Genomic DNA, 17,644 nt, shown 5'->3' with positions numbered 1-17,644 from the left:
AGCAAGCATCTTTTAATTGCATGGCTGCAGTCACCATCTGCAGTGATTTTGGAGCCCCCAAAAATAAAGTCAACCACTGTTTCCACTGTTTCCCCATCTCTTTGCCATGAAATGATAGGACAGGATGCCATGATCTTAGTTTTTTGAATGTGGAGTTTTAAGCCAGCTTTTTCACTCTCCTCTTTCACCTTCATCAAGAGGCTCTTTAGTTCCTCTTAACTTTTCTGCCATAACGGTAGTATCATCTGAAACTTCTTTGTGTTGAGGATGGGGTGGAGCGGAGTGACAGAAGTCCTCTGTCTCATCCTGTTGTCTGTCCTGCTGGTCTTTACTGGTCCATAAGAGTGTATGCTTTTGCAAATGAAAGTTAGGAACACTCCTTTGGTTTTCCTTTCTGCTGGTCACATCCTTCCCCTGAAGCAATGGGAGAATAAAGGCCTCACTGCTTGAATGGAGGGGAGGAGGAGCAAAGCGGAGATTGTGACCATGTGAAATATTAAGTTACACATAAAAATGTACTTTAATATTTAAACCACTAACCCCACCACACTAAATAAAGGATATCCTCACACTGAGCAGTGGTTAAAGTATTTTATTAAATTAAGTATGTAATTTGCAAATGGTTTCATAAGAAATTTTAAAAGCAAAGTTATAAAACAGTTTCAATAAAAAAAGTACAGAGTTAACAGCAAAATTACATTTTCTTTATAGTACAAATAAAAGGATTTTGTTTCTAATAGACTGTCTGAAAATCTTATAATATATTCTCCAACTGACAGGTGCAATATTATATTTCAATGAGAAGTCTCATGGTTAATTCTCAATCATATGTTAATAAATGGGTTCATCATTTGGACCATAAAAGTCATTTGCTCAACTTTAAGGAAAACAATAAAATTTGTCACCATATAATGTGAAGTTATAAAAAGCTCTTCGGGGTATAGATGTATTCTAGCCTTATTTCTCTAACAAATTTTGCAAAGAGACATTAAGTAACACTGTAAACTTGAATTACATTTAAAAATAAGCACCATTTACATACATTCTACCTAAACTTACTTTACCTTTTAAATGACAAGGTTTTTTGGCCACACAAACATTTAAATCTGTTTTCTTTACCATGTAAAGAAAAATAAGCAATATTTAACCACAACACAGAAAAATTATCAAACTTCACCTCAATTGCACAATGAAAAAGCAATTGGAAAAAACAGCACACATTATTTTTGTGTCATTTTTATACATTTTATCATTTTCTTAAATTGAGAGCAGTTAAAACATTGTCAGAGCAATTTCCTGAGTTTCAAAGTTTCCAATTTCCAGCTCAGAAATAACCAATCTTGCTATTATACATGTCTTTTTTCTAAGCATACAAAACACTGGAATTTAAAAAGGACAAAATAAAGGATTGGAAACAATCCAACAGAAGTATTTAGCTTTTCTCTCCAAAATGTTATAATACACAAGACACTTTAAAGGGTTAAGTCGGGGTTTCTACTATACGGTATGTCCCACATTTAAAGGCCTTAAAATTACAGGCAGTATTCAAACACTAATACAAAGAAACCTCAACTTGAAATAATATAGAGATACATGAACAGCCAATAAATGTTAAGACAAAATACTTCCATTTCTCATGTTTAAGGAAGGAAATGAACAGACTGAAAATACTGTTAAGAGTCCCCTCTGTCCAACCCCACTTTCCCTGCGGTTTTGACATTAGTGCTCATCTTCCCCTGGGAGATACTGGTAAGAGACTATTGAAAGAATATAACTGTTATTAAAATCTTCCAAAATTACAGACCTGTTATACTTTTAAAATATTAATAACTTTGCAAAGAGCCATTCTAGTAAGTCATGTATTAGAACAAATATACCAAAACATACATGAAAACTCTGATAAGCCCCACATTATCTTTAGTTTTGACACACAGGATTTAGAAATGAGTAAAAGAGAAAAATTTGATAATCCTCAAACTCTGTTTACCTTTGGCATACAGGATTTAGAAACACGCAAAACAAGAAAAGAGCCATTATAAAATTTTCTTTCATAATTACATGTTGCTTAAACTATACTAGATGGTGGGATAGAAGCCAGTTTGGTACTAAACACCTTTATAAAAACATTTATAATGCTCAAAATTTCTCCATATATTTTATGAATGATGATTAAGAAGAAATGCCCTAGATTTATCAAAATAAAGCATAAAATCAGAGTTGGTACAGTTCAAAACATAGGTTCTTTGATTTCTGCCCACAAAATACCTCACTTCTTGTTCTTTTTGACTGCTCCCATATTAATCATAATAACTAATACTGAAGTAAAGTCTAGTTGAAGCACTCAAAAGAGATGTCTTTTTTTAAACTGGGATGAGGAAATACAGAAACACAGAAAATGAGTATGCCGCTGCATACGCTCAAATAATTCTAGGTTTTAGTACTGTTATACACATTTCTTAAATCATATCAATTTATACACAGAAAGGTTTTATTTCGTTAACAGTTGTAGTTTTATAATTAAACTTGATGAAAGGAATTGTTTTATTTTTAATGTATACAACTCTTCTAGACCTCACAAAAAACATATGCCAAACTGTTGGCATTTTTTTTAACAAATTACCACAAACGTAACAATGTGAATAATACTTCAACACCAGTCACTATTTCTAAGTAACAAACATATATTTTTATGGAAATAAATTCAATGATATGGCTCTTCTTTTACAAGCATGCTTTCGTGATATATAAAAACATGTTTCTGAATTTTATTTTCATTAAGATGTCTGCTCTTCTGGGAATTCTTTTAGTAATAGCGCAATCCTAAATCCTATCACCTCTAGTCCAAATAATTTTTAAGCTTATTAAAAATCAATACAGTTTTTTGCTAAAACCAGTATGTTGAAAATACCCTTCATATCCAAAGTCAGATTTATTTAAGCCAGCATCTCATATTGGAAAAGTATACTTTATCACACTAAACTTGTGTAAAGGAAGTTATAACTGACAAGTATACTAACAGGGCTTTTTCAGCTGACCAAGAAAAAAGAAGTCAGTGAAAGTTTCCTTTCAGAAAGTTGGTTCTTTTTAAAAAATAAAGGTAAAAAACATTTAAATTGTAAGAATTTCTTTTATGACTATATCAAAAATGTTTTCTATATCTGTTTTAAGTTAACAGGATTTTACCTACTCTAGTTTAGAAATTACATGCCTCAAATACAAAATATAGCTCTTTAGTACGGTCTTCAATAAATATCACACAGGCAGTGCTCTAAGACTAGGCGCAGCTCTAGAAGACAGCAGCGCTCCTTTGAAAACCTGTCTGCCTATGGAAGGTATAAAACTGAAACATAATCTCAGACCCCAACTTCGCTTCTAGGAAATGTACACACCCAGAAAGAAGGAACAAAGGTAAGCGATCACAACCACATACAAAGCAGAAGGGCAACAGAGTGTCTTCCTTCCTGCAGAATATGGCAAAATGACTGTTTCTATTGTTTTGAAATCAAAAAGCACTCAAAGGTTTCTGTTAGATCTCCTTTCTTTCAGTACTACTACTACTACCAGATCTCAAAGCACTGTAAATACCTCTCATTGAAGCCTTTAAGGCTTTACGAAACGTCAAACAATTTATATAAAGGTAACATTTTCTGTCTGAGAAAGTATCAGAGCATTTCAATCTTTAAAACCACAGCTGATAATTTTCTTAGACATCTGGTAATCAATAAAAACTCTCTTTAATATCTTCAATAGATAATATATTTGGCATTTGATTCAGTAAAAATTAAACTTCTCTTGAATTTTGAAAATCATGTTTTTCTGTTTATAACTGGACATCACTACTAATAAAACATACATTTACATAAAACTGACTAAATCACTGCAAATAAAACTAATTTTAAGCTACAAACTGTCACACTTTTTAGTCAAGGATGTTTATTTTACTTTAGCATGACTTTCAAGCACCCTGGTTTAATTTCAGAGAACCTGCAAAAATAAAAAAAGAGTTAAAGATAAAAATTTCAAATTGATCAAGAAATATATCTTGTAACCAATTCTAAGTGCCTATACCAAACATAATATTCACTATCAAAGCACTCTCCTTTAAGTTAAATCAAGGACTAACATCTATGCTTGTGTTCTTTTTAATCTACTGTCAAAATAAATGCATGACTAAGGCTGGGGATTACTCCTAACAACAGTTATTACAATTTAAGATTTTTAAAAATTCTCAAGCCTGATTTTGACGTTAATGAACAACAGTAAGCTGTATGAAGGATATAATGATGTCTGAATTACATTCTCTCTCTGCATTATAACAGTACCAAATAGAAACTTCCATAGGTAAGTCTGATTTATCAGAACATGAAACTTCCTCCGTGTGAAATTTAAAGAAACACCACCAGTCTCTAAAACAGATGATTAATTCCAATATGATAATGTTCTAGCCTATTTCTTTTGTAAAAGTAACCCTAAAATGTCATCTGTTCTCATGCTCAGAATTAATGCTACCACCTTCTATAACATAGCCAACATTTTATTACATGACATAAACAAAACAGGCTGCAATAACTGAAACCAGAAGTAATGGAAGGAGGGCACTGGGATTCCTCAGGGAAACTATCCATCAACAAGTCTTTCTTCTTGGACTTCTCTTGCCATTGGCTGTTACTGAATAATAATCACTTAATGAAAAAGGACATTTCATATTTGCCAGCTAAGACCAATAGCGGCACTTAATTTATGAAGATGTATAAATTCATAACTGACTAGAGATTTCCACTAAAGTTTAAATACATACAAATTATAATCACATTTTAGCAGGAGCTCCAAATTCTTCCAAAACCCATGTACCAAAACATGTACTTCTTTTCAAAAGAATTAAACAATAACCTTAGGGTGGGAGGAAAAGGGGACGACAGAGGATGAGATGGTTGGATGGCATCACCAACTCAATGGGCATGAGTCTGAGTAAACTCCAGGAGTTGGTGATGGACAGGGAGGCCTGGCATGCTGCAGTCCATGGGGTCGCAAAGAGTCGGACATGACTAAGCGACTGAACTGAACTAAACTGATGATATGTATAATCTATCTTGAATTATATATAAAAAAAAGAATATACTTATTTTCTTTTAAATTTTAAATTTATGATAGAAATAGCTTTTTCAAATGACTACTTAAACAACAAACAATTTTTCTTTCATTTCTGGTTTACTAGACATCATAAATCTAGAAGGGATGTTACATATCATAATTTAATCACAAATTTGTGGCTAAAATCAGATGGCTAAATTTAGTAAACTATCTTAACAACTGTTCTGAGCATACTATTAGTATTTACTATCTGCATATGGGCAACTGCCATTATCGATAACAGAAATCTATACTCACCTAAAGTTATGGCTTGTGAGGTATTTAATGACGGCTGGTTTGATGCGAGCAACTCCTCCCTGGCTGTGGTTTCCTCTCCCCGTTATCACAGAGAGATAGGGCTTACCGCCATTCTGCTTAAATTCTGTTACAACAGGAATTGGAACAGTTAAAATTTATTTATCTTACATTCTCAACAGAAAACAAACCTCTACTCAAACACATATGAAATTGTTTTCATGAGGATTTAAAGATTTATTACTTGAAAAAGTCCGACACTGATGTTTTTAAATGTATGTTTCATCTACACTTTTAAGTATGGAAGCTTCATAGCAATTGATCCACCTAAAGACTTGAGTGGAACCTGAGTGGGGAGAGAGACATGCATGTGCTACCAGAATTTCTCTCTGAAACAATGATGACAACAATAATATTAACAATACTGAACAATTATTACACACATGGAATCAGGCATCACTTTAAGTGACTTACATTTATTAACTAAGAATCTTTACAACAACTCTACTAAATACCCCGAAGCCAGACAGCTTTGATCTTTATTATAAGCAGCTCTGCCACTAAATGACTGTGTATTGGGACCATGGACAAGTTTCTTAGCCTATCTGTGCCTATTTTCTTGTCAGTAAAATGAGGTATGAGGCAACTGCTTTATAGGCTATCACCCTCAGGAATAGCCATTAGCAAACCCATTAATTATAGCATGGACTGCAGTCTTACTGTTAAAGATAATCAATTATTAACGTAAGAAAGTCTTCCAAATAAATGATTTTAAAATATCAAATGAACCTGAGCCTCTTAAAAGACCATAGCTCCTGCTTTGGAAATGAGCCGGTGAAAATCAAGTATATAAATCTGAAAGTAACAGCTACAATAAAATAGCAACAACAAAAAACCTGTTTATAATAAGAATTGATTTAACACTTCAGTAGGTATTCACTCCTCAGTTTTAAATAGCACAAGTTATGACCTTTAGCATAAAATACATATACCCATAAATATTCCATACTCTGTTCATTTAGTTGCCATAAGACTGCTGTTGCTGCTAAGTCACCTCAGTCGTGTCCGACTCTGTGCGACCCCATAGACGGCAGCCCACCAGGCTCCCCTGTCCCTGGGATTCTCCAGGCAAGAACACTGGAGTGGATTGCCATTTCCTTCTCCAATGAAGGAAAGTGAAAAGTGAAAGTGAAGTTACTCAGTCGTGTCTGACTCTTAGCGACCCCACGGACTGCAGCCCACCAGGCTCCTCCATCCATGGGAGTTTCCAGGAGTGGGTTGCCATTGCCTTCTCTGGCCATAAGACTCTAGCAGATCCACAAACATTGTTTTTGAAGTCTCATATCTCCAAGGCAATATTTAGTCTGGAATGAAAGTGGACATGTTGCTCTTGTATTTATAATTCCTGTTTAAACTCATTTAAAGCATTTCTCAGATTTCTTATCATTTCAACTGTAAATATTTCAGTATGTATTTTAAAAGATAGACTCTCTAAAAAAAACATAACCACAATGTCACAATCACATCTTACAAAGTTAAAAGTAGCTCCTTAATGTTTCGAAAAATGGCTAAAACTGTCCCCCAATAGTCTCAAAAACATATTTTTACTGTGATTGGTTTGAATCAGGGTTGAAACATGTCCACACATTGTATCTGGTTGATGTATTTCATAGGGCATCCCTGGTGGCTCAGACGGTAGAGAATCTGCCTGCAATGCAGGAGACCAGGGTTTGATCCCTGGGTATTTGGTTGATATACCTCTTAACTTTTAAAAGGTTCTTCCCCCTGTGTGATGGGGTTTTTCAATTTGTTGGGAAAATAAGATCATTTATCCTAAATATTTACAGCCTGGATTTTGTATCCCCATGGTGTCATCTAACATGTTCCTCTATTCCCTACAAATCCGAACAAAGCAGTAGTCAGATCTAAAGGCTTTATCTGCTTCTGGTTATTTGGGGGCAAAAAGCTTCATGGGTGGTTGTGGTATATATATTTCAATCAGAAGACACAAAAGGGTCAGATTTTTTTTTTATAATCCATCCCTAATTTTGACCATCACCTTTTACAACTAAAAGCAATGTGGGACAGAGCCACAGATTGTTCCCCTGGACACGTTTCTGTTCAAAAATACTACCATCTGGTGGTAACCAACCGTAACTACAGGTCACCACAGGTAGCGTGCACAAGATGGGCTTTGGCTTCCAGAGAAGGTTTGTATCTTGGGTCTGGCCAAGCATCACCTTAAATAAGTTATTTAACACTTTCATTCTCATAATTTTTTCTACTGAAATGAAATTCACCTAACATAAAATTCACTATTTTAAAATGTACAATTCAGTGCGGTTTAGTACATTACAATGTTGTGCAACCATCAACATGATCTAATTCCAGAACATTCCATCATCTCAAAAAGAAATTCTGTGCCAGTTAGCAGTCAGTCTCCATCCCTGGCCTTCCAGTCCCAGAAAACAATAATGAACTTTCTGTTTCTATGGATCCTATTCTAGACAATCTATATAAATGGAAATCATAACATATGTGGCCCTTTGTATCTGACTTCCTTCACACTGCATGATCCTTACAAGGTTCATCTGTGTTGCAGCATGTGTCAGCATTTCGTTCCTTTTTATGGCTTAATTATATTCCACTGTATCGATACACCACATTTTGTCCATTCACCAGTGAATAGACATCTGGGTTGTTTCCACCTTTTGGCTATTATGAACATACATAAGTTTCTGTGTGGATGAATTATGATTTCAACTCTCTTGTGTACAAGCCTGGGACCAGAACTGCTGGGTCATATGTTAACTCTATGCTTAACCTTTCAAGGAACGTCAACCTTTTCCACAGGCTGCACCATTTAACATTCCCACCAGCAATATATGAGGGTTCCAATTCTCTGAATCCTTAATAACATTTATTATTTTCCATTTTATTAAACTTACTAAGTCATCAGTTTCCTTATCTATAAAATGAGAGGAATACCTACTCTTTATTCAGTCACTTACTCTAAAGGTTTTTAAAGTGTTGAATGGAAAGCAGAATATACAATAATGATTCAATAATTATCTTTGACTCAATTTTCGGCCAAAAAGATGGACGTTTAGTAATCAATTATAGGGACTTCCCTCGTGGTTCAGTGGCTAGGAACCCACCTGCCGGTGCAGGGGACATGAGTTTGACTCCCAGTCAAGAAAGATCCCGCATGCCATGGAGCACCTAAGCTCGGGCATCACAACTACTAAAGTCGGCACACCTGGAGCCGTGCCCCAAGAGAAGAGAAGCCGCTTCAATGAGAAGACAATGAGAAGCCTGCACACCACAATGAAAAGTAGCCCCGACTTGCCGCAACTAGAGAAAGCTCACATGCAGCTATGAAGACTCAGCACAGCCCCCAAGCAAAAAGTCAACTCTATAAGAAGCTTTTTATAAATACTGTGATACGCAAGAGTACTAGCAGAGGTTTTTAACAGGCAGCCTAATTTAGTCTAAAGCCAACAAGCGGTAACATAGATAAACATAAAGAAATGGAAGAGAAGCGAAACACAAGACAAGGATGAAGACGCAGGGCAGAAACAACTTTGTAGGGGTGTGGGGAATTATGCTAAATGAAACATGGCAACCTTATCACAGTGCTAATCATGTAACTAGTCATTCACTATCATCTATTCTACTAGATGGCAAACTCCATAAAGACGGGAATTGTGTGTCTTTTTCACTGCTTTATCTTTGATGTCGAGAATATAGAAGATGATCAAGTTTTTATTGAGTAAATGATATATTCATCCTCTATAGACAAAATATTCCCTTATAATACTTCTATATAGGAATTTTTCTTTTCTCCAGATTAAATAATGTATTTAAGCTGCTCTTAAATTTTCTCTTATAATCTTTGTTGCTGTTTCCTAGATTTTCTCCAAGATTTTCAAAATTATATTTAAAAAACAAGTGGGGGAGGTAAATCCTCTACTCTATCAAAGAATGTCTGCTAATAAACACAGAAGGAATACAAACTACAAAACACCATTATGGAACCACCAATAAAATAACTGATTCAGACAAGGATCATAAGGATCCTTACGATCCAAAATCGTAAGGAAAAATGAGAACAGCTGTATGAAAAGTTATTCACACAGTCACAAAGAATCAATCACCAAAATTTACTAACTGATTACAAAGGGAGAAAAAGTACATTTACAAAGCAAAATCTGATATGATAGAGTTCCACACCTCAGCTAAGAAATCAAACTTAACACCACCAATAAGGGAAAAGTGACCATTTATGTCTTCTAATGAGTTCACCAAGGATGACCTAACATCACCTATGCAGCATTTTTACCAAGAAAATTTTAAACTGAATCTAGCCGCTAAGAAACAATCAGACAAATTAAAATTGTATGACAATCTACCAAACAACTGACTTGGAATCTTCAAAAATGTCAATGACATGGGAAACAGAAATTAGACAAAGGAACTACTCTATATTACAGGAGGCTACTGACTTGGGACCATCAACTGGAACATGCGATGCATGACTGGATCCTGGATTGGGGGTAGAAAATGGCACAGCTACATAAGACCTTTCCATCCAGCTGGAAATCACTAAGTACGGCCTGTATGTTAGACAACACTTCGTTAACAATGTCAAATGCCTTAAAAGTGATAATGTATTGTGATTATGTAGGAAAATGAATTTGTCCTCAAGTGATAAACATGCTGAGGTGTTCAAAAACAAAGTACCACAATGTTTAAAACTTATTCTCAAATGGTTCAGCAGAAAGCAATTTTAGAGAGAGAAACAAATGTGGCCAAATGTTGATGACTGATCAGTCTACAATTCATTCAACTTCTCTGTGGGTTTTAAATTTTTCAATATAAAAAGCTAGGGAAAAAAGATAGTGATAAGAGTAGACATGTATGTTGATGTGCAAAATAAAAATGCCCATCAACAGAGAGATGGGCACATTATGACATGGTCACATAATACTATACAGCAGTTTTAATTTAAAAAAAAAATCCATTAAGATGAGAAAGATGAGTAGATCTTGAAAACGGGATTGGGTGAAAATAAGGAACTTGGCTGATGATGCAGTATGACACCATATATGTTCATTTTTTAAAACTCACAAAAGGAATACTATAAATAGACTGATGATGAATGCAAACTGAAGGGTGTTGATTTCCACCAAGAAGATAAGATAACAAAAAATAAAATAAAGAAGCACACACAGGAAAATGCTACCACTTGTTACCTTACACTCAGGGGCACAGAGGTGTTCTTATTTTACTCTGCAACCTTTCAACATGGTTTGCATGATAAAAAGATGAATTCTCAACCTTTTATATCAATTATATTTAATCAAGTATTTAACTAATAACACAACTGATATGTGTTGAACTGATAAACTTATATAACGTATAGTATACAACTTTCTAAAATACATATAAACTAATTAACCAGAATACAGCTATCAATGACAGAGCAGTATGATGGAACCACAAGAGATAACTGAGGCATGGATTTTATGTCTCCACAATAAAATGGAAGATAAAAAGATATCTTAGCAGTGGTAAAAGGAGATGATTCCCTAGTATTAGATGATTCCCTAGCATTAGTCTGGGTACTACAGAGATTGACTTTTCCTAAGTGCTACCATCTGGTGATGAAAAGGAAACAAGATAATAAACGAACAAGATGCTTTAATACATATAAACTACATGACACAATTTTAAGAGGCAGGCAATAGCTTTCCTATTGACCTGCAAAGACTAAATACAAGCAGAAAGGGAGAAGGGCACACCATTATAATGCAAACACTCAGAAATCCTGAATTTATGATAATTCTATAAAAATCCTATCACCTTATTTCCTTCTGTATTTTATTAAATATCTGTTAAGCAACTGACATCTAATAAGTATCTAATAGCTCTAGTAAATGTCTACAAACAAAGATGTGTAATATCCCTGAAACGTCCAGAGAATTCTCAGATTACATCATGTCCTCCCTTTGAGGCCCAAAAGTTGGTTTGATATATATACATGCCCAGTATAACAAAGGAATACAAACATGACTGAAGCAGGAAAATAAAAATGTTAATGGCCAAGGCAGTGAGAATTCTTTCCCAAGGTTTTCTTGAAGAATGAGTCTAATACAAACATCTATCAGTGTGGCACACATATCCTTAGCCTACACATTCAGACTCCCTTGAATTTGCAAGTTATATCAATATAAACAAAGATATACTTTCTATTGAAAACGTGTCATGACTACAGTCCTACCTTCAGTTTTCTGCTGTAAAACTGTCGTCAAATGTTCTATAGCCTCATCCACATGCAGCCCATGGAGGTCTAGAACATTCTGTGGCAGTAGGGAGGCATTGACTTTCTCAAATATCTCCACGGCAGCAAGGTGATTAGCTTCTTTCATCTTCTGTTCATGGAGACTACCCTTTAAATATAAACATATCACCAGTGATCACTTTTCATATCTGCTACTTAGCAGGCAATGAGAAAACAAATAGTGCCCCTAGTAAAAAGAAGAACAAAAAAATGGAAAAATTAATCTAAAATTTTTAATGCAATGGGCTAATATGCAAAAATGCACCAAAAATTTAGGTGGATTTCAGTGAACTAATAACATAGCTCTTAAACTACTGGATCATCATTTCTAACACATTCTCTGACCCAAAAATCATAGAAGAGGGAGACAAATAAATAACATCCATCTCAAGAAGGAATCCAGTGGTTTACCTTTTGATAATCCTGAGTCTCAACCCTCTTAACAACTTACAGTTACCCCTGAAACCATCCCTTAAGGTCTGCTATTGTTGTTCACTAGGTAATACCAGTTTGATACTTTTTCTGCTCAGTCATAAAAAAGTAAGCTACGTGGAACCACAAGAAAACAAAAAGTCAATCAATCAGATTTCTTTTAACTATATGCCAAATGGAGTCACAACTGAAGTGACAGAGCACATGCATGCCAAATGAGCCTCGGTAGAAAGTCTATTTCCCTAAAAGATATCAATGCAACTTTCTTTTTCTGACTAGGAAAAGTGATACCTAACTAAAAATTCAAGCGTGATAGAAAGCACAAGTCCTCTGTAATCCCACCTGGGAAGGTCATTACTAACATCCCGCTGCATTTCCTCCATAAAACGTGTAACTGTTCAGAAGCAGTACTCAGTGAGAGATCCCAGCCTAAAAGAGATTGGGACTGGGGGTACTCTTCCTACCCCCTTCTGATGTCTATGTCAGAAGCTTTCTCTATCTCCTTTATACTTTAATAAAACTTTATTGCACACACACACACACACACACACACAAAGAGAGAAAAAAAAAAAAAAAGAGATCGGGACTGCTGGGATTCTCAGGCCACACAGTCCTTACGGAGTAGGCCACTTTACACCATTTACAGAATATCATCTACATTCCCTAGAATAACTTCATCCAGTCACATATGAGCATTATCTCCTTCAGATTATTCAGACATCATAAATGACAAAGAAAAAAAGAACTGGCTTTCCTCTTTACCTGCTGGGCATAAAATGTGGCCACGTTCTTCTTCCCCATCCGATACGCTTCTTTGGCCTTGCTGTAGCATTCCATCCGCTTCTGCTGGTGCAGGAAAGCCTCTGCCCTGTAGTCATCATACTCTGGGTACTCAAAGTCCTGGAAAGATGGTTCACTTGGTATATCTTCAGTCTCTTTCAATTTCTTTGCCTATAAGGTGTTACACAATAAGTACAACCCAAAGAAAAGGAGGACACACAAACTTTACCTTCAGAGTCTGTACGTGAAAACTGGGTTCTACTAATTTTTATCTTTCTTCTTAAAAAAACAGACAGTATTTCCCTACTGTCTTCCTAGTAACTCATGCACTTGTCAACCATCATTAACTTTTTCATACCATAAGGGTACTCCATTTTTAACCACTCTTATCTAAGGAGATGTTAAAAAGTTCTCTAAAACTGTGGAAATAAAAAAATCAAACCAAAAGAGAGAATATAAAATATTCAAAGAAAAACACTCATTTATCTAATGCAATATTTTCCAAATTTTAGTTTGCAAACCCATTCATAGGGTCAGTCCAATCACTGAAGGAAGTAATGGCATATTGCAATTTATATTTTTAAAAAACCAATCAATAAAATAATTGAATAATATTCTTTTGAAAACTGAAGAGCATATGGAATGACCATGCCTGATAGTAGTTAAAAATCATAAGGAGGTTTATAGGGCAGTTTTCAATCAATTCAACCAACTAGCCACTATGGTAGTGTTGACTTTTTGAGCTTTCTGAAATATGATCAAGTAGCTGTTACCCATATGGAAACTTAAAGAAACTAAATAACTCTAATTTAAAACATGAGATCATGAAAATAATTATGCAAATTAGCTTCAACACTAAACCAAATAGAAAAGAATAACATAAATGTATCATCACATTCCTAACTCATTACTAGAGTCAAAAATCTATAAATATATTTTTATTTTTGCAACCAATACCCACAACTCTCCCTTACTTAAGAATATTCATAGGCCCTACATCCTTATGTCATGCTCACTAATAATCATACTACTGTTTAACTATTTCATATTAATGTTTAAATAGTCTATGAGTATATAGCTTGCATTCTGGATAAAACCAAAGATTTTGCAGAGAGGGGATTAAAAAAAAGAAAACACTTTTTATGACCTTTGAAAAGCCATAGTGCCTAATATTACAAACATAAATATTTCATAGCCCTAAAGTCTCTATTGGTATTCATACTAAAAAATGCAAATCACATTCGGTTCTCTGGGAAGAGACCCTTAATTTCTTATTTTTAAAAAAGAAAAAAAACAGGGAATTCCCAGGCCATCCAATAGTTAGGATTCTGTGGCTTCACTTACTAGGCCTGGGTTTGATCCCTGTTCATGGAACTAACATCCCACAAGCCACATGGCAAGGCCCAAAAAAAGAAAGGAAAAAAAAAAAAAGTATATAATGAGAGCTACTCTCATTTTAAAATAAAACCAAAATCTATTTTTATGTCCCTTTCACAGTGATATGGTTTACTGTAACTTCATTAACTAGGGCCAAGTGAAACACATGCTTCCTAAGAATTCACATAATTAGTATCACTTATTCTCTTGAGAAAGCATGATGTACTATAATATTAAAACCATTTCCAAAGGTAACAAACCTGCAAATTTCATTAACTAAAGGGAAAAGGTACTAGTATTAACAAAACACAGTTTTAAATAAATGTTAGTTTCTTGAACAAAACAGGAAAACCAAAATGTTACCGGTATCATGATACTCTCTTTTAGTATCTCTGGTCCTTTAGTGTTGTGACATCTGCCTACATTTTTTTGAGAAAGGCTAAGTATAACTTATCCCCGGTATAACTTATTCAAATTTATGTTTTGGCCAATGTGTATACAACTCACAAACTCTCCTTTCTTGATTCCAACATCTTCTAACCATCTCCCACTTTCAGTAAGCACACTTCCCAGTCGCTTCCTCTACCGCCATAATGACCAAGAGTGCCTGGCTCTATTATCAGGAGAAAAAGTAATCTTTGTTCCCCGTCTGGCACTGAAGGTCTCACCATCATCTTGTATTCTTTGAGTCCTGTAACATACTACACCTACCCATGATGAGCACAGGCATCTGTGTTCCTGTTCTGTGTACACACTAACAGATAACACACCACACCTATCCGGGATGAACACAGGCAACAGCTGTACCAGATACTTCCTGCTCGTGTACACACTGACAGATCACATGAACACCAAAATTACCCAAGTCCCATCAGCTAAATTCTGGTGAAACAGTCAAAGAAAAAAAGGAGCACACAAGTTTATCCATGAGTGGTCTTATTAACAAGGAAAGCAGGATGACTGAGGACTGTTTAAAAAAAAGTCTAAAACTAATAAAAGATTAATATACAAAATCAATTGTATTTCTATTTGCAGTGGACAATCCAAAAATAAAATTAAGAAAACAATTTCATTTACAATGGCATCAAAAAAATAAAATACCTAGAAATAAATTTAACAGAAGTCATGTATAACTTATATTCAAAACTACAATACACTGTTGAATGAACTTAAGAGGAACTAAATAAATTGAAAGGTACTTCCACATTCACAAATTGGAAGACAGTATTGATAAGATGGAAATACACCTCAAATTGATCTGCAGACTCAATACAGTCCCCATGAAAATTCCAACTGGCTTCTTTGCAGAAACTGACAAGCTGATCCTAAAAATCACACAGAATTGCAAGGGGACCAGAATAGCCAAAATAATCTTGGGGGTAAAAAAAGAACATAGTTGAAAACTCACACTTCTCAAATTCAAAACTTACTACAAAGTTACAGCAGTCAAGACTATGGTACGGGCATAATGACAGACACACAGAACAATGGAATAAAATTGAGCATCTAGTAAAAAAATTTACAGTCAATTCATTTCCAACTAGGGTGTTAAGAAAATTCAATGTGGGAAAAATAATCTTTGCAACAAGTGGTATTGTGATAACTGAATATCCATATGCAAAAGGATAAACCTAAACCCCTATCTCACCATATACAAAGATCTAAATGTAAGCACTAAAACTATAAAACTCTTGAAAGAACAGAAAACTTGGGTATAAGTTTGGTGCCCCTGGATTAGGCAATAGTTTCTTAGGTATGACACCAAAAGTACAACCAACAAAAGAAGTGAATTGCACATGATCAATTTTTAAACTTCTGTGCTTCAAAGGACATCACAAAAAAGTGAAAAGACAACCCATGGAAAGGGGAAAAGTCTGCAAGTCATATGTCTGAAAAGGGACTTGCATGTAGACTATATAAAAACTCATACGACTAAAGAAATTTTCTTTAATTGTAATGGGCTTTGGATATTAATAGACATTTCTTCAAAAAAGATGTAATACAAATGGCCAATAAGTACATCAAAAGATGCTCAACATCACCAGCCATCAGGGGAATGCCAATCAAAATCACAATGAGATACCACTTCTGTATTAACTATGTCTTTTATTTCTTATATTCTGATGCTTTGACATGAGGCCTTGCTAATCCCTAGAGACAAAGCCCCCACCTTGGGGTTAGCTAATTCCTAGAGACTGGAAACAATTCACTTGCTGGCACACTTTATACATGCAAACCATCCAATCCAGAACCCACACCCACAACCACTTCCTTTACAGGCTCTCTCTCTCTGGCCACCACTCACACACCCTGATCACCGAAGCCAGGTTCCAGAAACTAGGCACAGTTCCTATGCCCCAGAGCCTGCTGAAATTACTCAAACTAGCCAATACTGAACATACTTATTACCCTGCTTTGCCAAGTCTTTCCCATAGAAACCACAAAAAAAGGCTCTTGTGCACATTTCCCCCTTCTCTCTCTGTCTCCTTGGCCCTGGTGCTTCCTCATGGGGCTCTGGGTGGTAGGCCATACCCCCTGCTTCTGTAACTATAATAACCTTCTTCCTTCATGTCATTTCCATGCCTGCTGTCTTACCATACCTGACTAAAACAAATCCCAGGTATCATCAAACAACTTCACATCTACTGAGATGGCTTTAATCAAAAAGACAAGATGATAACAAAGTGTCACAGAGGATGCAGAGAAATTCTAACCCTCATACACTGCTGACGGAAACGTAAAAGAATGCAACCATTTGGGGAAAACGTTTGGCAGTTCCTCAAATGGCTAAACGTTTCTGGGCTTCCCAAGTGGTTCTGCCTGCAATCTGGGAGACCCAGGTCTGACATAGTTATACTCTAAGACCCATCATATTGCATTCCATAGTTACTCAATTAAACCTCATACGTTTCATGTGTAGTCTACACAAGAAAAGTTAAAGAAATTCAAATGATTGTCATGCACAAAGACACTGAAGAAAAAAATATAATCGGCTATAAATTCATTATTTTGAGAAAATATTATTAACCAAATATGCTATCATTGGTTAAATTTCCAGTCTACAAAAAATGGTGAGAAATAAACATTAACAAATCAATTATATTTCATACATAACTATTATTTACCATTATTGTAAAAAACTAAGAAGCTCTATACCTTTTTCTCCTTGGACTTCTGTGCAGCATGAGAAGTGATATTCTCATTTTGGTGAACAAATTCTTGTGCTACCACTGTTTTTACAGGGTCTCCTTCAAGAACACAATTTAGAAACTGCACTGTGTGTTCTAATGAATAGCTGCAGAGAGTTGAAGTACAAATATGAGGTCA

General features: G+C 35.1%; 1 protein-coding gene across 5 annotated transcripts in view; it reads right to left on the bottom strand.

The window, feature by feature from the left end:
• Nucleotides 1-576: 576 nt before the first annotated feature.
• Nucleotides 577-17,644, bottom strand: part of N4BP2 (NEDD4 binding protein 2) — a 68,097-nt gene continuing 51,029 nt past the window's right edge. For 4 of the 5 annotated variants that reach the window (XM_043871005.1, XM_043871007.1, XM_043871004.1 and 1 more), the window contains exons 13-17: nucleotides 17,474-17,612; nucleotides 12,923-13,111; nucleotides 11,669-11,837; nucleotides 5,389-5,512; nucleotides 577-3,984 (exon numbers count right to left, since the gene is read on the bottom strand). In XM_043871005.1, coding sequence (XP_043726940.1) covers nucleotides 3,939-3,984; nucleotides 5,389-5,512; nucleotides 11,669-11,837; nucleotides 12,923-13,111; nucleotides 17,474-17,612 — 667 coding nt within the window. In that variant the 3' untranslated portion in view covers nucleotides 577-3,938. Of the gene's footprint in view, nucleotides 3,985-5,386; nucleotides 5,513-6,583; nucleotides 6,750-11,668; nucleotides 11,838-12,922; nucleotides 13,112-17,473; nucleotides 17,613-17,644 lie in introns of those variants that run through there. The other variant, XR_006334668.1, reaches the window with a different exon arrangement.

The sequence above is a fragment of the Cervus elaphus genome, chromosome 17 (assembly GCF_910594005.1).
Source record: "Cervus elaphus chromosome 17, mCerEla1.1, whole genome shotgun sequence".
NCBI lineage: Eukaryota > Metazoa > Chordata > Mammalia > Artiodactyla > Cervidae > Cervus > Cervus elaphus.
This window is presented reverse-complemented; position numbering and strand designations above follow the sequence as displayed.